General features: G+C 48.5%; 1 protein-coding gene across 5 annotated transcripts in view; it reads left to right on the forward strand.

Moving 5' to 3' along the window:
* Positions 1–27,003, forward strand: part of ASTN2 (astrotactin 2) — an 886,721-nt gene that overhangs the window by 847,539 nt on the left and 12,179 nt on the right. For all 5 annotated transcript variants that reach the window (XM_066256387.1, XM_066256389.1, XM_066256388.1 and 2 more), the window contains one exon: positions 25,644–25,744. In XM_066256387.1, the coding sequence (XP_066112484.1) occupies positions 25,644–25,744 (101 nt within the window). The remainder of the gene's footprint in view (positions 1–25,643; positions 25,745–27,003) is intronic.

The raw sequence follows: 27,003 nt of genomic DNA on the forward strand, positions 1-27,003 counted from the left end.
CCAGGCATAGCATGTCCAGCACACAGTAGGTACTCAGGCTCAAGTACACACCAGGTACATATGTTCCTTCAGTAGGTCTTCATCGGGGATGACCATGGAGGGGAATCATGATCAGCTAATTGTCCAGCCCACTATGAAGCCATTCACATTTCTCTGTTCTGTCCACACATCTCCCAGAAGCCCTTTGGACATAAGATGTGACAAATTTGGGATTGTTTTCCCCAAACTTTAACATAACGAGAGGTACCTTCTCTCAATTTATTTATTTATTTATTTTATACTCTCCTTGAACCAGTCTTTAATATAGTTTCATGATTATAGAAAACTAAGATGGTCAGGGACCAGAGTGGGATGGGTTTTAGAAACCATGTTTTAGGAATCTGTGAGTCCCTGTCAGATGGCCTGGCATTTCTAGTTACATAATTCAACAAACCCCGAAGGTCTCTCGTAGGCATTGCAGGTTGAGTGGATGAAGTCAGTTCTTCATGTACTGGAAACATCTGTAGCTATTACCCAAGGATGTAACAATGGCACACCCCGTCCACCTTTCACAATGGCAATCGAGCTGTACACCTGCCACCTCATGTGTTAGGATTTCTATGTCCACAATTCTTTGAACCTTTACAATTTGGTACTCTCTAAGGTAGGTATCCCCATTTTATATACAAGGAAAAAAGACCACATCGCTAAACAACTTATCCAAGGTCACCTAATCAGTGGATGGCAGAACCATGAGTGTCACTGAAGATCTCTGGCTCCAGAGTCCACACCTGTGTATTCTCATGCATTTCTCACACCCGCAGCAGAGTGGCCAAAATTTGAAATCTTGAAGCTCAGGTTGAAAGAGCTGTGCCCAGTGTTGGGTATAAATTTATAAGCAGCTGGGGTAGAGGGTGATTTGCCCCATACGGAAGGCATGTTCTGAGGGGGCTGTTATCTTTAACAGCCATTACTTTGGGGGAGGTACAAATGGTAGGTCTGGAAGAATGGGCATCATTGACGTTTTAGAATTAGGGAAGTTTTTTTTTGTTTGTTTATTTTTTGTGACAGAGACAGAGAGACAGAGAGAGGGACAGATAGGGGCAGATAGACAGGAAGGAAGAGAGATGAAAAACATCAATTCTTCATTGTGGCTCTTTTGTCTCCTTAGTTGTTCAGTGATTGCTTTCTCATATGTGCCTTGACTGGGGGACTCCAGCAGAGCGAGTGACCCCTTGCTCAAGCCAGCGACCATGGGGTCATGTCTATGATCCCATGCTCAAGTCAGAGACCCCATGCTCAAGCTGGCGAGCCCATACTCAAGCCTGATAAGCCCTCACTCAAGCCAGGGACTCGGGGTTTCAAACATGGGTCCTCTGCATCCCAGTTCGACACTACATCTACTGCGCCACCACCTGGTTAGGCAATCAGGAAAGTTATTGCATCATAGGCAGAGAAACGGTCTGAAATAAAGGCCAGGAGGTGGGAAGTGGAAGAGACCCATAAGGGACCAGCACAAAGTTCAAGATAGTTAAGACATGTATGTAGTATGTGCGGTTGGAGAAGCAGGACTTCCAAGGCCTTGTAATTGTAGACGAAGGAGCTATTAGTTCCTTTGGAGCAGCAGTGAGGAGGTGACAGTTTGGGTTATAGAATGATCCCTGTGGAGTATGGGGTGGAGTAAGGAGGCTTAGGGGCCGTTACAGTAGTCCTGCTAAGAGCTAACCTGCAGTTAGAGCGAGGGCAGAGGGGGACACAGCAGAGGATGCGGGTGAAGAAAGTCATATGATGTGTGATTATGCTCACGGTGTTCTTTGGGAACCGATCAAAGGACAGCCAATAAGCCAGTCTCAATGGAAAAACATATGGAATCTGACATTGTAAATCTGGGTTCAAATCCTGACTCTCTCATTTGGTAGTTGGGTCACCTTTGGAAAAAAACAAACAAAAACAAACAAACCTAACTTTTGAGGCCAAGCCTTTTCCTGCATCCAAAAAGTGGTAATCAGAAATTCTACTCTAGTGCATGCCAATTTTTTTTAAAGCATCTGTATGTCCATTTCTGGCACCCAGTAGGCCCTTTATTTGTACCCATTTCCTCCCACCCTTTCCGTGTGCTTCAGTCGCATTGTCAGTAAACATCCAGATCCACTCCCTCTGTCCCGCCACCCCCTTGCTGCCCAGCTTCCCTCTCTCGTCCCTCTTCCCCCAGGATGCCAGAAATGAAATAACATTCTTTGCGTGTTTGTTCTAAAGCTCCTGGCAGCCTTCCCACAGACCCCTGGCTGGGTCAGGACTCATTTGCATTAGCATGTGTGAGGCCGGCGTGGAGGGGAGGGAGAGGCCCTGTTTTCTGGGAGTTTCATCAGGCGTCCCTGCCAGAAAAAAAGGCGAACTTACAGTTTCTTTCTGGGAAGCGTTCACAGATTCTTACAAGCCAGGCAGGCTGGGGAACGGTCAGCGCTTGTGGAGAGAGGTCCGTGGGTGGGTGAGCTGCCTGCCTGACTCCCAGGACCTTATCCGGCTCCCCCTCCTTCCTTATCACAGGCCCGCCCCCAGAAATCTCTCCTTCACTGTGGGTAGTAATTTAAGGCCATGGATAGATTTCTCTTAATCCTATCTATGGCCTGTAACAGGGAGAGAGAACACAGGGGCAGGGAAGATACTCGGAAGCTACAAGCATAAATAAACAGCAAATTTGCTGGCTTCTAGATGGATAGTAGATCCACAAAGGCATCTGTAAACAAAAATAAGAAGCAGAGGTAATCCCTAGAGTTTTGTTTTGTTTTTATTTTTTTTACACTTATTTGTTTTTGCTTTCATTCTGTGAATTTTTAAGTGCTATGCTGTCCTGGCATTATACTTTCTCCCAGGAACCTCAGTGACCTTGTCCGAATCCAGATCACCAAGGACAGGCCGGAGGGAGACCCTGGAGGTACCCTAGGAGTGCTGTTGGCACCATGGAATGGGAGACCAGGACCATGCTGTTTGCAGAGCAGCCAGCTGAGCTCCCGGTACTTTATTAGACAGACTCCCATAATTTTCTGATACTTTTTTTTTTTCAGTGCCTAGCCCAGATGTGTCTTCTTCAGGCAAGACTGTGGCCTTCTCCTTCAAAATAGTAGGGACGTAAAATAAAAGAATCGTGACGGGAATGGCTGTTCTTTACAAAATATCTTTGATATGCCAGGCACTCTTCTAAACACGATACACAAATGAACGCATCCTTGCTCCCGGTAACCCAATGAAGACAGTGTTTTATCGTCCCCGTTTTACAGATGAGAACACCAAAGCCCAGAGAAGTGGAGAAATTTGCCTGAAGTTATGCACTGGTCGGTAGCAGAGCCAGGATTTGAATTCAGGCAGTCTGCTCAAGAGCCCAAGGTTCAGTCATGAACTAGTCCAGCCTCTGCAGAAGTCATATTAGCAAGTAATGAGGGTTCCCCCACCCCACTCCACACACACACACCAGGTCCGGTGCTCTCACACACCACAGGGCCTTGGCACATGCTGCCTCTCTCATTCATCCTTCCATTCTTAGCCTGAATGTTGTTTCTTCAGAGTAGCATCCCCAGAACCCATCATCTAAATTATGTTCCCATTATTTTTATTATCGCAATTATTAAACTTTGCAATGGCCTTGTTTCGTCTATCCTCAGACGTAGTAAATCTATGAGGGTGAAGATGGTGTCTGTTTTATTTACCTCTGTGTACTCAACTGCACACATACAGAAGGCACTCAATAAATATGGATTGGATAAGTAAATTAATACATGTAACGTTATATTTAATCACAGCTATCATCATATGAGACAGACATGTTTTCTCCTCCTCACTTTAGAGAAAAAGCAGTAAAGACCCATGGAGGGTTCAGAAATTGGGCAGAGTCCCTGAGGGAGTAATTGGCGGAAGTAGAATTGAAAAGAGGTCTTTCCTGATCTCCGAGTCCGTGCTCTGAACCTCCGCACTATATTCTCTCCTGTGAGCCTGTTACAGGGGACCACTGGAAGGAGTGGGACACTCTATAGATGCCTGCTCTATAGAGCTTCCTATTCTACTGGGAGGAGACAGGTGTGTACACAAAATACCGTACCACTTAAAATTGGTGAATTCATTCTACAGCATCTTCTAGATCAGCTATGGAAAGCATGAGTGGGGAAAACAGGAAGTTCCTGACAGCCCAGAATGACCTCCTCCAGCCTTCCTTTGCTTCTCCAATGCACACTTATTCCCTGAGGGTGCGCTCAGAGGTAGCTACCCCTCCCCCCCCGCCCCGTGAGCACTGCTGTTTGGGTGTTCCTTTTGTTTTAGAGTGTTTGCCTCTTTCTCAGGATGGCTTTGGACTCCCTTCTAGGGACCCAGAAATGAACAGCACATCGCGCCTGCCCCCATGGAGTTCCTGATAAAATGTGTCCCTCAAAAAAAAAAAATGTGTCCCTCAATAGGAGAACTCAGAGGAGGGAATACCTCTCTCAGTGAAACCCGTCCAGGAAGAGGGACGTGTCACTTGGGCTTTAAAGGTTTAAACAGGGTCAGGAAAATGAAGACAGGGAGAGAAGGGATAATGGTTTTCCGGGAAGAGGGAGTGATCGGGGAAAAGTTATTGAAGAACAAGGCAACATGGCAATTTACAAACCCAACTCAAGTCACCTTGGGGCATTGGGGCAAATGTGGACGACAAGGCTGAAGAGGTTGATTGGGATCTAATCATGAAGGGGCTTTGTTGCCAGGCGAAGGGGCATGGACTTTATCTTGTGGGGAAAGGGAGCCATGTAGAGTTTGGAGCCTGCTGCCCAGAAGCTATTGTCAGATTGCACTGCAGTCTATGGCCATACCACCCTGAACGCGCCCGATCTCGTCAGATTGCACTGCAAGGAGATCACTGGCTAATGTACTGGCCTTAGGTTGGAGGTGGGAGAGAACAGTGGGAAGCAAAGAAGGCACCTTTTCCCGAGGCCTGGGCGAGAGACAGAGATCCGGTATAGGCCAGACTGGGAAGGAAGGTGGCGCAATCTACAATATCAGGCGAACAGGATGCGAGAGGGTGAGCGGTGAGCCGGAGACAGCTCATCAGCAGGTATCCTGCCTGACGCTCATTGGTAAGATTCTACTTCAATCCCTTGCCCCACAAAGAAGGCTGGCTCAAGGCAAGACACGCCCAACAACACCCAGAAAGCATTTTCCAAGGACCTTCTATGGACTATAACGGTCCTCTAGGAGTTATAAAGTAAGTAAGCCTATGTGAACTGTCAAAAGTCTCACTAGTCCCTTTCCAGCTTTGAAGAGTATTTGGCCTCATCCGTTTCTGAAACAGCAAGAAATGCTTTAGGGGTGTCGCTATTCTGTGAGAGGCTGGTGGGGTTCAGAGAAGAAAGAGATGTGGTTTCTCTCCCCCAGAGAGCTCCCAAGCAAGTAGGGATGACAGCAAGTACGGGAGAAATGGGGATAGTGTTCATCACTTCATGTCCTAGGTAGTGAGAGACAGAGGAAGGAGCAATTAGCCCGAGACGAACAAGCATAGGTCTTTCCCACAGCCTGGCAGTTTGATTCCGGGCCAGGGGAGAGCGACGTAGCCAGGGTCGCATAACCAGGCGGTGGCAGAGCTTTTGTTTGCTGGTCACTAGGCTGAGCTGCGGAGCTGAGCAAGGGGCAGTGCTCCGTCTGGGACCGGAGTCCACTGTAGTCCCGTTCACGATAACAGTGACTTCCCCCACGCTGTCGTCAGCACTTAGAAATGTGCCAGATAGTATGTTAAGTGTGTGATAAAAACAACATCATCTTGTTTAATCTTTGCAACAACAACTATCTGAAGGATTTTCTTCTGAAGGCTACGTGCATCTGAACTCTTGGGTGTAAGTGACAGAAACTCAAATCATAGTTGCTTCTGGGGGGGGGGCGGGGAGAAGGAATTTATCCACTTATGAAAAGTCCATCGAGCATTCTGACTCCAGCCGCAGCAGAATCCAGGAGTTCAGATGAGACGCTAGGTACCCCTGCTCTCTGTCTCCCTGCTCATTGTTGCGACATGTTGGCTGCACTCTGAGGTGGCTTTTCCTTTTAGCAGGAGCTGGATGTGGACTTGGGCAGCCGCAGGCTTCGATGACCTTTCATGCCTGTGATCTGCGATCTCAGAAAGAGAGAGACACAGCCTTTTCCCCTACCATCCCCATCAGTCCCCAGGAAAGGATTCTGGTGGCCTCGCTTGGGTGATGTCACCCCTCCTGCGATGGGAGAAATGAGACGGACAGTCCTACTGAATCACTTAGAGAAGTGGAGAAATGGTTCACAGGTGGACATAGGCAGGCACTGTGCTTCCAGGGAAGGGAGTCAGAAAGGCGAGGTCAGGGAGACAAACAAAACCTGGGAGACAAACAAAACCTGGTTGTCCTCAGAGTCTTATTCTCTTCCTTCCGCAGACGAGGAGACAGAGGCTCACGGGGATGGAGCCCAGAGCAGGATCCAATCAGGGTCTCTCTGAGGCCATCACCCCGGATCCCTAACCACTGTGCTGTCCTGCCTCACCTCACAGTCGATGTTCTGTCTGAGGAAGGTGGAAAGGTGGAAAACCCCACTCAGACACAGCAACCAAGCTCACACAACAGGCACAGGTGGGGAGGGCCCCAGAGGGAATGGGCCGGTGTGAAGGTGGACCAGGGTGCTGTAAGGAACTGCCTGGAAGTCCCAGCCTCATATTCAGGCTTCAGGAAACGGTTGCAGCACCCAGGATGTCGGAGAGCAGAATGATGAGAAGGTGGGTGGACCCGCCGAGAAACTGGGGAGCAGGGGTGTCTCGGCACTACCTGCTTGAGTCCTTGGACCCGTCCAAACCTCCCGGAGGTTCTCCTGCAAGAGGGAACAGTTTTGTCTCCCGAGTCAAGGTGAATGCAGCACAAGGAGGCCTTGGCCAAGTGGTTGAGGCAGCACTAGCTCTGCCGCTCTGCCACTGTGTGCCTGTCCTTGATTAAAGAGCCCCCTCCCCACCCTCCCTGCCAGCGTCAAGTTCTCCCAATGTAAAATGTGGGCAATAAACCCTGCTTTGTCTTTCTTCCAAGGTTACTTTTGTAATAAGCTTGGCAAAGTGTAAATTGATTGGTGTCAGGGAAGCGCACATTTGTTTGCTTTAATCACAGAAATGAAAATAAGATGCAGAAAGTACAGAGGCCGTGCAACGAGCCGCCGTGCGCCCGCCCTGCAGGATTAATGCGTGTCAGGACTCTGCCGCACTTGCTTCGAACTCTTTTTTTCCCCCTAACGCAGGCGGGAACTAAAGGTACCCTTGAAGATGGCTCTGTCTCGCCATCACCAGTCTCACTCGGCTCCCTCCCCCCTGCCACGGAAGACACAACCACAGCCCCTAAATGTGTGTCCATCTGGTCCAAAGAGCGAAGTGAGTTCACATTTGCTTGTTTGTGTGTTTGCTCGCCTCTCTGCTCTTTGGTTTCCACCATCATGACTGGCCTCGTGTGTTAGCTATTAACACTGCAGCTGCTTCCAGTGGACACTTGCGGGTTTTGTTATTATTTATTATTAATATTTATTTAATTTCTGTAACAACCCAATATTTATAAGCCGGGCACAGAAAGTCCCACTGGGTCTTATCTCTCCTGGGGAACCTTCCCCCGCCTCTCTTTTATGTCAATACTTGTAAGAGTATAAATAAATATTATAATAATGTATTCTTCCAATCTCTTGCTTACGCAAAGTCTTACGTCTCTGAGAGCTTGCCCAGCCGTGGCGAGGTCTTATCAGGACCGGATGCTCCAACTGTGCCCAGCCAGCCCGTTGCCCTTACTCTGGTAGCTCAAGGTTGCAAAGGCCAGTGTGTCCATTCAACCAGAGAGGCTTATCTTCATGGGGCAAAGGGAGCCGGATGGCAGGCATGGCTCTGAGATATCAGACAAAGGCTATGTGGGGTCACCCGAGTTCACAGCAGTGATCAGACCTGCTGGTGGGAGCAAAGAGGGCCAGCGTGGTGGGGAGGAGGCAGGCAGACCGGGCTTGGATTCCTGTACCCTACTGTGTTTCGGGCAGGTGTCCTTCCAGAGGAAGGGCCAGCCTCTGAGCCTGTCTCTGCAGCGTGCACCACGCCCCAGGAGGGCTGGGGAGGCACCGCCCTTGGAAGTTCCTTGAGAAAACAGGGGCCCAGCCTGTAGCATCTATAGTGTCCGCCACGTACTTACCAGACACAGTGTCTGGCAGGAAGAAGTGGTAAGTGGAGTTATATGGGTAAGCAGAGAAGGGGACACGGTAGCCCAGAAAGCAAGCATCGAAGGAATGAGAGGAGAAGAAGAAATTGAAAACAGAGCAAGAAGTGCCCAGTATAGAAACCCTCAGGGACCCCATCGACAGCTCATGCCTTCTGGGAAAGGCATCCTACCTGGTACTGTTCTTAGTCCTTCCTGTGTATCTGCTCACAGTGCTTAGGGTCTATACAGCATCTGCCTTGGAGGTAGGGGCCTGGGTTCAAATCCTGGATATGCTTTGAACTTACTGTGTGATCTGGGACAAGTTGACTGGCCTCTCTGAGCCATATTTAAAGCAAAGGTTGAATGAGCTACTTGACCAGACTACTTTTGGGGCAGCGGCTTTCCGCTCCTCCGCAGTGCCCCTCTCGGCTGGGAACCCTGCTGAGATACCAAAGACCAAGTCCAGTGTGCTCTCATCATCATTAACCTGTTACTCACAGCCTGGATTGGAGGGTCGAACTGGAAGTCATACTCTGTGTCCCATTTAACTTGACCTCGATTACTTCAGGCTTCCTAAGTTGGTGAGGGGAACGGCTCCCAGTTCTCACCTAGGGAAAGACTTTGCAAACCCCCTTCCACCTTCTCTGAGGAGTCTTACCAGTGCCCAACTTCCTGTCCTCCCTTGTTCACTGTTGCTTCAGGTAGACACATCTTATCTGTTCCAGTGTCTTTGGAGTTAGGACGGAAGTGTTGTTAATCCATGGCAGGGGTACAGTATCATACAGGGAATGCAGACGTGTGGTCAGGTGGGCTCTGTGATTGAACCCGCTCTGCAACTGACTACCCATGCGACTCAGGGGTCTCCTTTCCTTTCTCTCAGACTCTGTTTCTTGATCCGTAAATATACATAATATGATCTACAACTTAAGCTTGTTGTAAAGCTTAAGATAATATATAGCGCATTGATCGGCAAAGATGACATGTATACACGAGAAGGGTAGGTTGATATATGTTGTCGGTTAAGTAAATCAGGAGTCCCTTGAGAGTCAGGATCTGTGTTTTTATATTGCCTTTTAAGCTCTTCTCATGTAGTGTCCACTGGTACATAGGGTTGCTGAGTTGCACCTGCTTTAATAATAGCTGCACGCAAGGCACGTGGGCACACATATATTTCTAGAAATGCGCACAGCTGTTGAAACAGACACAGAGGGGTGAGCCTCCCTGAGTCTTTGAGCCTGTGAAAACCATAATCCTTCTTCTCCTCCTCTTTCTCCACTTCGTCCAATCCCCAGCTGTCCCGTGCTGAGTGTGGGAAAAAGAATCCAGCCCTGCCCTAAGCAATGCACATGTTATTACTTACATTCTACCCATAGACCCATAGTCCACACACACACACACACCCACCCACACACACACACGCGCGCACGCGTGCGCACGCACATGCATACACATACATATGCGCAGACACATGGACATTTTATATCTGTATTTATATCTTTATCTTTGTTTACTCAATATTTATTGAAGACTTGCCATGTGATCCAGCACGGTTTTTGCCACTAGGGATTTATTTGTGAATAAAATATACTGCTCACACCTGACCAGGCAGTGGCACAGTGGATAGAGCGTCAGACACAGAGGACCCAGGTTTGAAACCCCGAGGTCGCTGGCTTGAGTGTAGGCTCATCCAGCTTGAGCGCAGGGTCACTGGCTTGAGCATGGGATAATAGACATGACTCCATGGTCACTGGCTTGAGCCTAAATGTTGCTGGCTTGAAGCCCAAGGTCACTGGCTTGAGCAAGGGGTCACTTGCTCTCCTGCAGTCCCCCTGTCATGGCACATATGGAAAAGCAATCAATGAACAACCAAGGAGACTAAGGAGCCACAACAAAGAATTGGTGCTTCTCATCTCTCTCCCTTCCTATTTGTCTGTCCTTATCTGTCCTTCTCTCTGTCTTTCTGTTTCTGTCACACACACAAAAATAATAATAAAATAAAATACACTGCTCACAAAAATTAGGGGATGTTTCAAAATGAATAGGAAGCGATAAAATATCCCCTACCTTCTGTGAGCAGTGTAGAATAACTCTTTGTTATTGTGAATTTTACACTCAAGAGGGAATGACAAACAAAATGTAATAAGAATATTATATACTTGAAGATCATAAATATTAAAAACAAAGAGTAGAGCTGGGTCCATGGTGTTCTAATACACTTCTAGGTGTAGCAGGTGGGATATAGTTGAAATTTCAGAGGGAACTTGACTGAGAAGAGAGCCTGGGCTCGGAGTTTAAGGAGGTGAGGGAAGGAGCTGGAGAGAGAACACCCAGGCAGAGAGCTGTCCATGCAGCTGGTGGGGAACATGCCAAAGGTTCAGAGTGAAGCCACACTGGATTGGAAACAGTTGTTTATTTTTGTCTATCAAAGAGATAGAAAATTCAGGTGAGGATCATTAGAAACAGTCATTCTCACCATGGGTTGAGCTGTTATTATCTGTCAAGAATGTGGGTAAAACATATCTATTCTCTACTCTCAGAAATCCTAGCCACCCTGTGAGGCAGGTGGCGCTGTTTATTTTATTGACAAGGAAACTGAGGCCAGAGGAGGTACAGTGCTTAACCCAGTGACACACAGCCCATAAGTAACAGAGATGACATTCAAACACACAACTGTGCCCCTAAGCTCTGCTTCGTACTGAGGTTCGGAGCAGTTCTGCTGCAGTCCTCAGACTTCTTCCTTTACAAATGAATCAGAGCCATAACCACCCACTGGGAGTCCCCTGTTTTTCCTTTAAGTAAACTTTTCTTCTTACATGAACACATATGGGACAAGGGGTGGGGCCGAAGGTGTTCAAACTCAGCATTCAGGAAGTTACAGACGTAAGAGACCCAGGCACCAAATTCTTGCCATGGTTACATTATGGAAGCAGGATCCTTCTAAACTGACATTGTTGTGTGTTTTTTTTTTTAATGGAACTTTAAACTTATTTATTTATTTATTTATTTATTTTAGAACTAATTCACATACCATGAAATTCACTTATTTGAAGTATACAACTCAGTGAATTATAGGATATTCACAAAGCTGTGAAACCATCACAATTAATTCCAGAACATTTTAATCATCTGAAAAAGCAACTCCATACTCATTAACAGTCACTACCATTGCCTGCTGCCTCCCAGCCTGGCAACCACTAATCTACTTCCTGTCTCTAGGAATTTACCGGTTGTGGACATTTCATATTAATGGGAATCATACAATATATGGTCTTTTCAGTCTGGATTATTTCACTTAACATAATGTTTTCAAGTTTCAGTGACATTGTAGTGTGAATAAGGACTTTATTCCTTTTCGCGGTTGAATAATATTCAATTGTATAGAAATACAACAATATCTTCATCCATTCATCAGTTGATGACATCTGAGTAGTTTTCCAGTTTGGGGCTATTAAAGATAAAGCAGCTATGAAAATTTGGGTACAGATTTTTCTAATGGACATAGGTTTTCAATTCTCTTGGGTGCATACCTAGGAATAGAATTTTTAAAGAGATGTTCTTTCCCCATGGAATTGTTTTAGCACTCTTGGTGAAAATCAGTTGCTCATAAATGTATGAGTTTATTTCTGGAATCTCAGTTTTACTCCATTGATTTATATCCTTTTTTTTTTTTTTTTTTGTACTTTTTCTGAAGTTGGAAACGGGGAGGCAGTCAGACAGACTCCCGCATGCGCCTGACTGGGATCCACCTGGCACGTCCACCGGGGGGGGGGGGGGGGGGGGGAGGGGGATGCTCCACCCATCTGGGGTGTCGCTCTGTTGCAACCAGAGCCATTCTAGGACCTGAGGCAGAGGCCACGGAGCCATCCTCAGCACCCGGGCCAACTTTGCTCCAATGGAGCCTTGGCTGCGGGAGGGGAAGAGAGAAACAGAGAAGGAGAGGGGGAGGGGTGGAGAAGCAGATGGGTATATCTATTCCTATATCAATATCAGACAATATTGATTATGGTAATTTTGTAGCAAGTTTTGAAATCAGGATGTGTGAGTCTTTCAATTTTGTTTTTTTTCCAAGATGATTTTGGAGTAGCTTGTCAATTTCTGGGGGAGGGGCGAGAAGCTAGAATTTTGATAAGGATTGTATTGAATCTATAAATTAATTTGAGATTATTTCCATTTTAACAATGTTAAGGCTTCAATGATGTTTTGTAGTTTTTAGTGTGTCTTAAACTCCTTCTGTTAAATTTATTCATAAGTGTTTCATTCATTTGATGCTATAGTAAATGGAATTATTTCTTAATTTTATCTCTTGATGGTTGATTGCTAGTACATTGAAATGCAATTAACTTTTGTCAATTCTTATTTTTGTGAATTCCATTGTTTTTCTATATACAAGATCATGTCATCTGGAAGGAGAGATCGTTTTACACTTTCCTTTACTACCTGGATGACTTTATTTCTCTTCCTTGTTTAATTGCTCTGTCTAGACTGTCAGTATAATGTTGAAGAGAAATAGTGAAAACGGACATCCTAGGCTATTCCTGATCTTAGGGGGGAAGCTTTCAGGGGGGAAGCCTTCAGCCTTTATCAATAGGTGTGATTTTAGCTACGGGTTCTCCTCAGGTGCCCTTTCAAGTTTGGACAAGTTCCTTTATTTATTTATAGTTTATTGAATGTTTTTTTATCATGAAAGGGTGTTGGGTTTTGTGAAAGCCTTTTCTTTGTCTACATAGATGATCATGCACTTTTTGTCTTTTATTCTATTAATACAATGTATTATACTGTTTGACTTTTATATGCTAAATCTTGCTTTTATGGGACTACTTAGTCATAGCATATAATTTTAAAAAATATGTTATTGGATTTTGTTAGTAGCTTGTTGTGTCTATATGTATAAGAGATATTGGACTTTCCTTGTGGTGTCTTTGTCTGGTTTTGGTATCAGAGTCATACTGGCTTCATACAATTTTATTTTTCTTGACAGGGTTTGTGAAGGGTTGGTGTTAGTTGGTGTTAACATTTGGCGGAATCACTGGTAAAGACATCTGATGGCCCATTGTTTTATAGGGAAAGAAAGCAAGGTCCGTGCAGAAGGACTTCACCCAAGGCCATAGTGTTGATCAAGGACAAAGCCAAGGCAGCTCAGGGTTCAAACCCATCTCCAGCAGTGTTCACTATTCTCATACTACTACTGAAAGCACCAGGTATTGTCAGAATGTAGCAGATGAAGAGACAGGCTCAGACACTTGGTGCGACTTACCTACATATCCAGTGGCTGACCTGCAGCTCCAACCAGATCTTATGAAATACAGTGGCTTTATTGCTTATACAACGCCCTACAGGAGGCTTGCCTTGGCCCAAAAAGCATTGTCCCTACTTTATCTTACTTGGGTACCATGAAAAAGCCAGATAAGCAAGATAACATTTACTGTGCAAAGCACTGTTCCAGGTATTTTCCATGTTCTTTCTTACAATGATCTTGTGAGTCGAGTATTGTTAACTTCAGTTCACAGATATGGAAACTGAGGCTCTCAGAGATGATAGGAATAAGAAACACAGACAGGATACAAACTGAGCCCTTCTGACTTCAAACGCCGGGCTTGTTCTTTCTCACTCCCCACACTCTCCGCTCCTCCACCCACTGGAAAAGCTCAGCTCACCTCAAAGATGGAGACTGAGCTTAGCTTGAAGTAAATAGGAATCACCCTGCCGGTCATGTTCCCCAATTTAACGTCCAAGAGTCAATCCAAGCTGATGGCCTCTGCTGGGCCGCCTGTCCTCTGGACTTGGCTTTGGCAAAATGCAATCTCCAAAGGCACCCTGTGAGAAGAGAAAGACTTCAGCTGTTGGAAATGTTGGTGTTGAAAAGGGGTGACGGGTGATGGTGTTCCTGCACTAAGAATGCCTTCTTATCAAAAGCTGGGAACATAGGGTTCATCCTCCTAATGAACTTGCCTCCTCTGAACTGTGACTCAAGACCCCATTGGGACCCATGAATACCTAATAATTCTATCTATTTGGAAACAGCACTGGACTTTGAGTTAGGAGACCTATGCCTGTGCCTCGCTGAACTGTATCTGTGCCATCTTTGGAAATTCAATTCAAATTTCCATGGCTCATTAGCCTCCTTGTAAAGTGGATTTAATAATACACCCCCCCCCCCTTAGGCAGCTGTAGAGAGAACAGGGGACGCCTGTATAAGAGCTCCCAGGACTGCGTCCGATACCGAGAGAGTGCCCGGGAAAGGTGAATGGCATCTCTAAGGCACTTCTGCATCCAGCATGACCGTTTGGTCCTCACAGCATCCCCGTGGGGTAGTTGATGGGCACCTGAGGCACAGAGAGACCACACAGGCTGGTCGCAGCCATGTCGCTTGTTAACAGCAAGATTAAACCTACGGATCATGTACTCGGTCTTTTTTTTTATTTTTATTTTTTTCATTTTTCTGAAGCTGGAAACAGGGAGAGACAGTCAGACAGACTCCCGCATGCGCCCGACCGGGATCCACCCGGCACGCCCACCAGGGGCGACGCTCTGCCCACCAGGGGGTGATGCTCTACCCATCCTGGGCGTCGCCATGTTGCGACCAGAGCCACTCTAGCGCCTGGGGCAGAGGCCACAGAGCCATCCCCAGCGCCCGGGCCATCTTTGCTCCAATGGAGCCTTGGCTGCGGGAGGGGAAGAGAGAGACAGAGAGGGAAAGCGTGGCGGAGGGGTGGAGAAGCAAATGGGCGCTTCTCCTGTGTGCCCTGGCCGGGAATCGAACCCGGGTCCTCCACATGCTAGGCCGACACTCTACCGCTGAGCCAACCGGCCAGGGCCCTGTACTCGGTCTTTTAATTCAACATATTTCCAAGTTATGTTTTTATGCAAAACATTTCTATAACTTAAGTCACTTAAGAAATTACTGGGCTTTTTTAAAAACTGAGTTTCAAGGAGTCTGTTCAGTATACAATAAAGGTATAAGAAAACACCAGAAGTTGCTCTAAAGGTCCCAGGACTATAAATTGAATTAGAATAATCCAACATTTCATGAGGACTTGAAACCATAGAATTAGTCTATGTCTGTTTTACCCTGAAAAAACCTATCAAAAGATGAACAGCCTCCGACTAAGAGCTAGGGTCAGTGCCACTATGTGTTACCATGTAACCCATTCCCTGAAAATAAAGAGGAGAAGGGGAAGGGCCACCGAAGAAGAAAAGGAAGAACAAGAACTGCTGTGAAGCCAAGTCCAGTGTCAACCTGGATTTTCTTTCAAGAGGGGTCCTGTTGTACTTAACAGGTAAGGGGCTGGGCTCCGACAGGTCATTTGCATAGTATTTGCATATTAAAATCCCTTGCCATGTTTACTCCTCTGAGCCTTCTAGGGTGGGGAGGGGTAAAGATTGTTACCATTTTTTTTTAATAGGAAAACATGAGATTCTTGTAGGTTGTTGTCATTCCCTGCGGGTTACAGCTGACAAGGAGTCCAGGTGGCCTGCCTGTCCAGGGCTCAGTCTGGTATTTTAAAGAAGGAGGAAGGGCCACACCTGAAGCTGACTTGGGGAGGAGCCGTGATAAATGGTTCTTGCAGTGCTCGCAGCGCTGCCCCCCATTCCGTGTTCACTTGGCCCTCTCCCTGTTCTGCCGTGAGCTCCCCGAATGCCCCCGTGAGACCCACCTGGAGTGGAGCTGCCGTGAGAGTCGCTCACTCCTCAGCCAGGTCTTGGAAGGATTCTCAGCATGCTTTAATTGTAAAGCAGTTTATGTTTATTTAATTTTAAATGCCAGTACGATCAGCATCCATTTCTGAGTCCTGGTGTTCCTGGCACTGTGAGTTTTAGGGTAATGCTCATATCCCATTGTGTTTCGATGGGGACTTTGGCAGGCAGAGCAGTGGATGTCTAGCACTGGTTCTAGATTGCTGTTGCCTCTGCCCGAGCTTGGCACCAGCATCGATTTCAGACTGGCCCCCTGTCCTGAGCTCTCTGTGCTGCCATCTCCACCCCAACCCATTACCTGTTAGCTCGTGAACTTGGAGGAGTTGAAGTTGGGTGCAGGTGGGGGGAGCTGGTGTCTAGAGTCCAACCTCAGACTGCCTCACACCTTTGTTCCAGGAAGGGTCGTCCAACCAGGCCTCAGACGGGGTTGTGTTCAAAGTAGAAACCAGAACTGGAGTCCTTCATACCACGGCAGTTTCCTCTGTGCTGGGCACTGGACTTCAGTATTTACGTTGGTAGAGAGCCTGATTGGTTGTCAGCCTGAGCTGGGGACGAGATGGTCCTTTCTGGTGCTGGGGAGGTGGGCGGGCTGCCTGTGGAGCAGGGCAGGGATCCATCGCAACCCCTGGCTGTCCATTCTCAAGGCTCACTGTGACACTCGGGGACAAAAGGAGAAGAGAGATGTTTTGCCTGGTGGCCTGCGCCCCGCTGGGGTAAACTTTGCACATCTGGATTCCAGCAGCCAGTCTGTCCCGTCCCACCCCGCGCCCTCATTTCATGGGCTGGAAACCCCAGGGCAGAGCCCGGGGGGACTCGCCCAAGGCCACGCGGCTTGTTCAGCGCCTGGACCCAAGCGGGAGTTCAGACCTTCAGCAGGCAATCCTGGCCTTGGACCTGTGTGACCTTGGAGAGTCACCTGAACCCACTGAGCCTATGTGTGCAACAGGACTGATTTCTAACCATGGGATCAAGGGAGCTAAAGTAAGCAAATGATTTTATGTTACGAACTGTCAAAACTCTAGATCAAGGTCAACAGACTTTTCTCTAGAAGTCTAGATAACAAATATTTTAGGCCTCGGGGGCCATATGATCTCTGTTGCAATTACTCAACCCTGCCGCTCGTGTGAAAGCATCCCCAGAAAATACATTTTAAGTGAATGAGTGTGGCAGTGGTCTATGCAGACATTATTTATAAAAAAAAAAAACAGGCAGCAGACCGGATTTGGCCTGTGCACCACAGTTTGCGGACCCCTGCTCTAGATGCTCAGAAGTTGTTACGGCTGCTGCTATGGATAACATAACGAATGACCTTAAATTTTAGTGTCTCAAAAACACCCGCTTGATTATGCTGATAGATTCTGTGGGTCCAACATTCAAATAGGGCACAGCAGGTCGGACTGTCTTTGCTCCATGAAGTCCAGGGTCCCAGATTCAAGGTTTTAAAAGTTGGAGTTGACTGAACCACTTGGGGAGAAATGACCCGACGGCCCCTTGATTCCTCCGTCTGGAACCTGGGCTGGCACCGCCTGCACGCCACGACTGCTGAGGTCCCGGAAGCAGCTTTTCCACGCGGCCTGGCTTCCTCACGCTAAGGTGTCTTGCATGGAGGCTCAGGGCTGCAAGTGAGAATATTTCAGCGAGCGAGGTGAAAGTCTCAGAGCCCTTTATGACCCAGGCTCAACAGCCGCCCAGCGCCTCTTCCGCTGTGCTCTATCGGAGGGCTCGTGAACCTGCCACGGGCAAGGTGAAGGGACATAGGACCTCTGCCTCTCAAAGGGAGCAATGTCGAAGAATTTGGGGAAGAGTTCATTTTGAAACCAGTATAGACGACATTAACAATTTAAACACACATACACATTGGATAACGGCGCACGCTCACTTAGCATTCACCATGTGTCACGTACGGTTTTAAATACTTTACCCATTTGAGGTGGTAATAGTTCCATCCATTGTTTAAAGACAAGAAACACCGAAGAACAAAGAGATTAATTACCTTGCCCAAGGTTGTAAAGATAGTAGGTTGTAGAACCAGCTTTTGAACTTGGGTAGGCAAGCCCCGAAGGCTGTTCTGACCCCACACGCCACGCCCCGCATGGAATGGGAATGTTTGTCCTGCGCCCTGCGCAGAGCTGGCTGAGGAACCCGCGTCCGTGGCCTGCGGGAGTCTAGTGAGTTCTGCCGCTAACAATTGATATGACACACCTGCTCGGGGTCCAGACTGTTCTGTGCACCATGGGTAGTTCAAAGGGAAGAGGGGTGATGCTCAGTTTTGTTCATAAGAAACCTAAAATAAGGGTGGGGGGGGGTTGAATGCTGATCTGATTCTCACCACCCCATGGGAGGGAACCGTTGCTTCCACTTTGCAGGTGAGGAAACCAAGGCCCAGTGGTTGAGTGGCTGCTTGCCCGGTAGTTGAGAGGGTCGAGATTCGAAGCTGGAGCAGTCTGCCATGGACCCCATGCTCTTTGCCGTACACTGCAACAGAGAAAGATCTGGATGACACCATTGCTCCCAGAGGCAAAAGCCCAGTCCCTAGAAGAGTGGGTCCAGCCTGCCCCTGAGGGGTGACCTGGATTCCTGTCCTCGCTGTGGAGACGGGAGACTGAGCCCCAGCCAGCCAGCTGCTCAGACCCAGCGTGGCAGCTGCCACGTTTTGCTGCGAATGGCGGCGGGGGCGAGGGGCGGGGGGGGGGGTGCGATGGCTGTTGGAGGGGAGGGGAGGGGGCAGCGAACTAACGGGAAGTTAGCATTTTACAAGACCAGGGCTTCTGGCCTGGAAACATCTGTTTCCCTTCAAATCGGCGAGGAGACTTGGGCCTCCCCAGAATGCCTCAACCGTGTGGCGGCTGGGGAAGGGCAGGCGTTGGCCCGGAGACTTCAAACGCATTCCCCCGCTCTCCCGGGGACCTGGTCCTGATGCGGGCCTCTGGGGCTCTGTCCCCGCTCTTACCCCCTGTCAGATCCGTGAGCAGCTCTCACCGCCAATTAACTTCTCGGTTTCATTCTCTCACCCCTGCTGGGAGGGGGTCTGGGGGTCTGGGATGGGACCAACAACAGCTTCCTCTCCACCTAGCCTCCTCTGATCTTTACTAGGACAAGTACCCTGGGAGTGTGTGTGGCTGGGGGAGGTGGGGTCAGAGCCCTGGGCCGACGCATCATAATAATACTGCTGAGGATAAAACCCACGGCGATCTCTCACGGAGTGCGAGCACATGCCAGGCATCATGGTGAACCCTTCTGTACCACATTTCACTTACTCTCAAAATGACCCTATCCAGTGGGATTTAATATCATGATTCCTATTTTACAGACGAGCAAATGGAGGCAAGGCCTCACACTGCATCGGGAGCCAGGAGTTCAAACCAAATCGCCTAATCCCAAAGCCGGGCCATTCCGTTCTTCTGTCCTGTCATGAGCCTTGGGTCTATTCACGTTTTGTTCATTTTACAGACGGAAAAATGGATTTTCAGACAAGAGAACTACTTCCTCATAGTTGACGGACTCGTCCAGTCAGTCTGCCATTCATTCTGGGAAGTATTCGGTGGGCACCTCGTGGTTTAGGTAGCTGAGCACCAGGTGTAGGTGGTTAGAGATGGCCAGAGCCATACTCTGCTCCCGAAGATCCTCACATACTCCTGGGGGCAGGAGAGAGGAGTGTGGGCACTGACCTACCTGCGTGACAGGCACTGTAACAGGGTTTCTTGCCGGGAGAAGGGTTTTCCAGAGGAGATGAGGTTTGGTTGCTGCTTCCAGGGCCAGGTGAAGAGGGTCAAAGGGGAGGAGGGGAAGAGTGATCCAGACAGAGGGTCCATAGCATGTGCAAAGGCAAAGAGCGGGGAGGAGGGGAGGATCCAGTTCTGGACTCATTAGCCGCTGGATACGGTCCTACTGTGAACCAGAGTTGGAAGCAGATTGGTCAACAAGGCTAGATCTGTGGCCAGAGTTCACTTGCGACTCAATGGTAGAATACTGTTCAGTGAATGGACATCAAGAAGCGGCACTAAGGGCCCTTAGTCCCCAGGGTGTCGGGGAAACACTGAGAAATCCTTTGCCAACGAACAGTCAATCCCAAGGCACTTCCCCACGTGCGTTGAAATCCCAGTACACGAAGGCCATGTTGCTTCAGGCACCGGGGACCTCACAGCCCACAGTCTGTGGGGAGGCTGCGACGGGGACTCGGGTTTCCAGCACTTTGGGCAGCATTTGGTGAGAGGAAAAAATAGCGAGGATTTGAGCCCGCAACTCCAGGTGCCTGAGTACGCCGTCCCACTTCCTCCTCGGAACACCTCTTTTCTAATAAAAGCATCCTGTGGTGCAGCTGAGTCAAAGCTGGCAGCTGTACAAGAAGCGGGAGGTGGGGGGGTGTACAGAAGAAACACAAGGAGGAGTCAGGAAAGCCCGTGTCTTTATTCTGATCTTATTGCCTGGGGTCCTTGATCAATTCTGTTTTTTTCTGGGGCCTCAGTTTCCCCACTGTAGCATGAGGATATGGGGTCTGGTGATGGCTCAGGAGTTCTCGTGCAAATTTCAGTGGCCTGCCTCAGTGGGCAGAAAGCAGACGGAAGAACCGGGCAGAAGGTCGCTGGCACCCTCCTTGGTCTCGGAGGAACCCAGAGGTCTGACTGTGCCCTTCCTCAGTAGCCCTCCCCCTTCCACTCCGCTCTATGGACATGTACACGGGTCTGCCTCTCGGTCTCTCCCTCTCCCTCTCCCTGCTCCGCGTCAGGGGCCGCCATGCTATTCCCCTCACAAAGAGCTCCCCCCCCCAAGGCCCTGCCTGGTCCCCTAACAGCTTTCAGATGTGTCCCTGGAACAGTTCTACAATTACAGCTGAGACAGGCAGAAAGCGTATGACCTTGTGACTTTTGACCCGGGACTGTGAGGTTGACATCTTCCTCTTTCTCCACTCCTCCGCCCCCACCGGCAGGGTGGCCTGAAGCCTTTTCCGTCCTGAGGCCTCCACTGACATGTTTGGTTACTCTAATAACACAAATAGGAGCTACCTTTCAGGGGGCGAAGACTGAACCAGGCCTGCTGTGATCATTATATCACTGAGTCCCGATCCCCAGCTCAGGAACTGTGGATAATGTCACCCTGGTGGACAGGTGCCGAGACAGAGTCTCAGAGAAGGCGAGGTGACTTCCCAAAGGATGCTCAACCAGTAACCAGGAAAGTAAGGATTCTACCCAGGTTTTGTAACCTGAAAACCTAGTATTCCTTCCCAGGATACCGTGAGTCATGCTGCTTGGTGAAGCAGAGAGGTGACCCTGGACCCTCTTGGTGGAGGATATGTGTTGCAGTAGCACCATGGAAACCTAAGTAGCCAATGGGAAAGCAGCATTTAAAAAAGAAATGTCCACCTCCTCACGTTTTGAGGCTCATTCACATATTTCATTCCGTTCACTACGGCCTTTTGTGTTTCCGACAGTTGAAATGCATCCCCTTCTCTTCCACTCCAAGGAAGCCTTTTCCGAATGCACACTGTACACAGAGAAGTGCTCTTACACGGTCTGTATAACAATCTGCAGCTCACAAGCCATGTCTCGTGTGCTCCATGTGCTTCCGAGGCGGCCGTGCACCTCTCTGCAGTCATTCCTGTGGTTTTTGTTTGTTTGTTTGTTTGTTTTTGTTATTGTGACAGAGACTGAATCAGAGAGAGGGACAGATAAGGACAGACAGGAAGCGAGAGAGCTGAGAAGTAACAGTTCTTTGTTGCGGCACCTTCGTCGTTCATTGATTGCTTTCTCATATGTGCCTTGACCAGGGGTGGGAGGCTACAGCAGAGCGAGTGATCCCTTGTTCGAGCCAGTGACCTTGGGCTCAAGCTGGTGAGCCTTGCTCAAACCAGATGAGCCCTAGCGACCTCGAGGTTTCGAACCTGGGTCCTCTGTGTCCCAGTCCAATGCTCTTTCCACTGCGCCACCACCTGGTCAGGCCATTCCTGTGTTGTTGATGCAGACGCTGAAATTGAGAAAGGAGATGTGATGATGCTCAAGTTTGTTCACTTACTCAAACGCTCACTGAGTGCCTACTGTGTACGTACACAGTACCGGGTTACATGCCAGGGACAGAGCTGCAGTTGGCACCCTTTGGGAGCCGCAGGCTGGGGTCTGGACCCTGCCTCTGCCATGTTCTAGAGGGGGCGTTGTGTGGGCAGTTTAAGTGCTTACACAGTGTTACCCAGTACTGTCCTTACCTCTCCGTGTTGCCACTCACTTATTCTAACATCCTGGAGCTTTTTGTGTGTGATCTGCTTTCAGTCCCTCCGTGAGCCTTCCCAGACTTAACTCACCTGTACGGCACTTATATCTGACACCCGTGCGCACTGGCGTATGAGGGGGTACAGCATGCCTCTCACAGATGCCTGGCGCTGTGGGTGCTCCCCGCCGATGGGTCACTTAGTATTCGTCTCGGTTGTCACATCTACTGTCAGGGTATCTCAATGCTTGCGTTCAGCCACCCTTATTTTTCTTCATAATGTCACCAAAGCACAAGAGTAGTGATGCTGGTAATTCAGATATGCCAAGGAGAAGCCATAAAGTACAATTGCCTAAAAGATCTTATGGCAGGTGTGTTTGTGGAGGACAAAACATTGTCGATATAGAGTTGGGTACTATCTACAGTGTCAAGCATCCACTGAGGGTCACAGAACAAGCCCCCATGGATAAGGGGGACTGTGGTACAACCTGGTTAAGAACATAATCTTTAGGTTCAGGCAGAGACACCTAAGTCCTGTCCCCATTGCTACTTAACATGACATAATAGGTCAGTGGTCTGGCATCTTTGGAACTAATGTCCTTATCAGTAAAATGGAAACATTCCCAGTACCCGACTCAGAGCGTGAAGAGTCCCTGGAATAATGCACGTCGGTGACCCAGCCCCTGTGAGCACCTGTGAGCACCTGTGAGGTTGGTGACCCAGCCCCTGTGAGCCCCTGTGAGCCCCTGTGAGCACCTGTGAGCACCTGTGAGGTCGGTGACCCAGCCCCTGTGAGCACCTGTGAGCAGGCAGCCATGCCTGTCCTCACACCCAGGCAGTGTGCTGCTGGGCTCCCTGCATTCGAGCTGACAATTCTGCAAGGAGGGGCTTGTTTCTGATGTTACTGGGAGAGTGCGGAGCATAGAGGATAATCAACTAGCCCAAGGTCATACAGCTGGGGAGGACCAGAGCCACGATTTCAATGGATGCCCATGGGGCTACCAGGCTCCTTCTGCTCCCCACAGCATGCCAGCAGGGCTCTGGGTGACCTGATTCCTCCTAGACCCCTTCCCCACACCCCGTTTGCAGCCAGATGGCTCAGTGCTGACCTCCCTGCAGTGCTAGGAGGTGTCTCCATGGGTCTGTCATGGTCCTGGGAGCAGTGCCTCATTGCAGCAAAGGATGTGGAGCAGACACATATGGTAATGTTGCCAGCCTGGTTGGTGGCGTCACAGACACAGACCTGGCCTGATTGGTCAATGAATTCCTTTGTGCGCCAAGAATGTCCACTTCCTACTGCTTGTTATGTCACCTGGGGAAGGAAAGACAGGCTGGTGCCACCAAACTGTCTTAATTACAATGAAACTGAATTAATACCAGGCAATGAGTTAGAAACACATTCTTGGGTTGGGGTAAGTACTTTCCCAGTTCTTTAAGAGAGACATTGAGCTGATTTAAAAAGATTTCTACACACACACACACAGACACACACAGACACACACACACACACACACAAATGGCCTTTTCCCATAAAGATACTGGCTTCTGCTTACTGTGACCCTTGTACCAAGAAGTTCTGATTCACGGTGTCTTTTGTAAAAACAACCTTTGGGGCATCGGCCATCCGGTATCCATGCTGACCGTTGCAGATTACCAAGTCCAGACCGTCAATGCCAGTGGAGGGCTGAACAGGGGCAGTGACAGCAGCTGAGAGCAAAGGGCGCCGTTTTAAAGTAAGACCAACCCTGGTACAGGTGCCAGCTCTTTACATTCTCACTCTGTGACTTTGGACAAATTGCTTAGCCTTTTTTGATTTTCCGTTTCCTCTTCTGAAAGATGGAGATAATAAGGGTGATTATGAAAAGATACAAAATGGCACTGCCCCTTCCTAGTTGGGGTGAGCCACGTGTGCCTAATAAAATCATGGTGGTGCAGAGTCAATATCCATGGACCCTTGGCCGGAAGACCGTAGCCAACAGTTTTTAAATTCATGGGCTGTGGAGACAGACAAACCTGGGCCTGAGCCGCCGCCAGTCCCTGTAATTGCTGTGTGGTTCTGGACAAGCTGCTTCCCCTCCGTGAAGCTCAAATGAAACAGAATAACAGGAACTATCTTTTAGGACTCTTTGAGGGGAATGAGTGCTAATGCAGGTAAAAATGCTTGACACGTATTAAGGTTTTAGTACATATTAACTAAGTTGTACAGCCGCCTCATATTTACGGAATGCCTAATGTGTGCAGTCAAACGGGGCTCACCGTGCTGCAACCAGGAGAGCCTAGGCACACCCATTTCATACTGGGAGGTGCGTTTAGATATTAGGGAAGGCGGAAAGGAAAGTGGTCCCCTGGGATCACAGGTTCTTCTACTGGACCCAGGGCACCCTCTTCCCACGCCACACTGCTGCGTCTGTCCTTGAGGACAGATGAAGGACGATGCATCTCAAAAGCATGACATTCGGATGCTCAACCCCTCTACTCAGTTCGCTCCTGGCCTTCAAGGCTCATCTCCTCTTGGACGTCTGCCCTGCCCCTTAGACTTTGTTTAAAACCGTAGGCCAGAGGTTAGGGCCTGCTCTAGAAAGGAATCTGTGCCTGCCCTGGGTTGGACCTGCATCCACCTGGTCCACAGTGTCCCGGCTCTTCCCTTTTCATACCACACGTTCTGTCTACTTCCCCCCCGGGACGGCAGGGAGTCTTAGGTGACATCACAGAAAGGTGGGGACGTGCCTGGGAATGAGGAGAGCTCTGAGACTCCCTGTCATGACCCACATGGTCCCCACTGATCTTCCACCTCATGTCATTTTGCTACAGCCACACCAGCTGCCCATTGATCCTTCTCTCCTCAGGGCCTTTGCACTTCCTGCTCTCCCCACCTGGATGGCTCCTCACCCAGGCCTTCCCCTCATCTGCCAGTTCCTTCCCGTTCTTCAGTTCTCAGCTCACACCTTCCCTCCTCAGGAAGGCCTTCATGGACACAGCTGTCTGAAGCTCCTGCATTCTGCCTCCACATTCATCTTTTCCACCTTATCCTGCGATAGTCTCTCTCACATTTACCATTATGTAATATGTTATTTACTTTTTGATTAGCTTCGTGCAAGTAGGGAGTTGAATCTCTTGCTCATCCTTATAACCTGAGCACAGAAAATAACTCCTGGTGCCGAGTTAATGCTCAGTAAGTATTTGTCAAATAAGTGAATGAAATAATGCAGAAGTGAGTGTGTCCAGCTGTGCAGGATAACGTTGGGGTTCACTTCTCAGGCACTGGACTCAGACTGCACTGTTCTTCCTTAACTGGGAGTCCTCAGCTTCCTCACGGGCAAAATATAGGTGACAATTCCCTGCCTTCTCGGCTTGCTTACTGGCAGATGAAGAATTTAAGTTCAAGTTCCTAGGAGTCAGTTGGTGCTCAGTAAATACTTTATAATGTTCTTTTCTTTCTTCTTCTTTTTTTTTTTTTAAGCCACTTTTCCTGCAGCCTGAGTTTTCTCAACCACAGCTGAGCCATGAGTTGTTGTCCCCCTTGCAGTGATTGTCCAGGGCTTGTCTGAAGTCACAGCCTAACGCTGTTTCCTTGCTGTGCGACAGGTTCACGCTGTATGCTGTGGACACCCGAGGGAGGCACTCGGAGCTCAGCACCGTGACCCTGAGGACGGCCTGTCCACTGGTGGATGACAACAAAGCAGAAGGTAGGTGACCCGTTTCTTTAGTTCCCAGGGGACTCCCACACTACCTCTAAGTTTTGTACCTGACAGTCACTAACAACCGCCCCTTAAGCACCCCCACGCATACAGGCATTGGGAGAAGAAAGAAAAGGAACTGAAGGAGGAGGAACATAGAACTGAATTCACCAGAGCCGTAGAAGAAACCCGGAATGCCCAATAACATCTTTGTCAGTGGACAGTCTTGCTCCTCTTTTATGGAGTTTGTCTGTGGTTTGATTTAGAACCAAGGAGTGATGGAAGGCCAGAGTCTCTTTGCCTAGACCAGCGGTTCTCAACCTGTGGGTCGCGATCCCGGTGGGGTCGCCTAAAGCCATCGGAAAATACATAATGCATATCAGGTATTTACATTCCAAATCATAACTGTAGCAAAATTACAGTTATGAAGTAGCCACCAAAATTATTTTTTGGTTTGGGGTCACCGCAACATATTGTGGGGTCACGGCATTAGAAAGGTTGAGAACCACTGGCCTAGACTTCTTAGAAACCAATCTCTTTCGGCATTTCAGTCTGTGCCGGAGCTGGTAAATTGGCAGTGCTTAAAAGACCACTTCAATTCTGTGCCTGTGCAGACATCAATAGCCGATCACAGCACACTTCCCCATGGAGCTCAGTGTGGTCTCAGAATCCTGAGCATAGAGCTACAATGAGTGACTGTCGGTCAGATTTAGCATGCAAGAGTAAACCTTTTTGCTTCTCCTGATCCGTGGAGTTGTAAATATCAGACAAAACACCTAAAAGAGTAGAATCAATCAGACCCACCATATACTTTATTCTCAAGCAATGTCTACATCAGGGCTGGGAAAGATATGATAGTAGCTCCAGCCAGCTCAAGCCCTGGTGGTTCACTCCAAGTTGAGCAAGTACTTTCTAAAAGATCTTGTATAAGCAATGCAGGAGAGACAGGGTCTCCACCTTTTAGGAGGTCACGTCCCAGAGGGAGAGAGGGGAGACGTGTCTACAAAAGACTTGATAACAAATGTTCTGTGTGTAGGCAGACAAGAGGAAATGTTGACCTACTGAGTCTCAAAGACAAAGGGATTTGAGATGTTTTCCTGGTAATTGTATTATTACTATTATAAAATGACACATTTACATCATTAAAAAAAATAAGAAAAAGACAAATCAGAGTAGAAAATAATGCAAAGTAAATGCTCCTCTCGTCCTAACCCCAAGTCCCCCAGATTCTTCTAGAGGTCTATGTTGTTAGCAATGACTTGGGGTGG

The sequence above is a fragment of the Saccopteryx bilineata genome, chromosome 2 (genome assembly GCF_036850765.1).
Source record: "Saccopteryx bilineata isolate mSacBil1 chromosome 2, mSacBil1_pri_phased_curated, whole genome shotgun sequence".
Lineage (NCBI taxonomy): Eukaryota > Metazoa > Chordata > Mammalia > Chiroptera > Emballonuridae > Saccopteryx > Saccopteryx bilineata.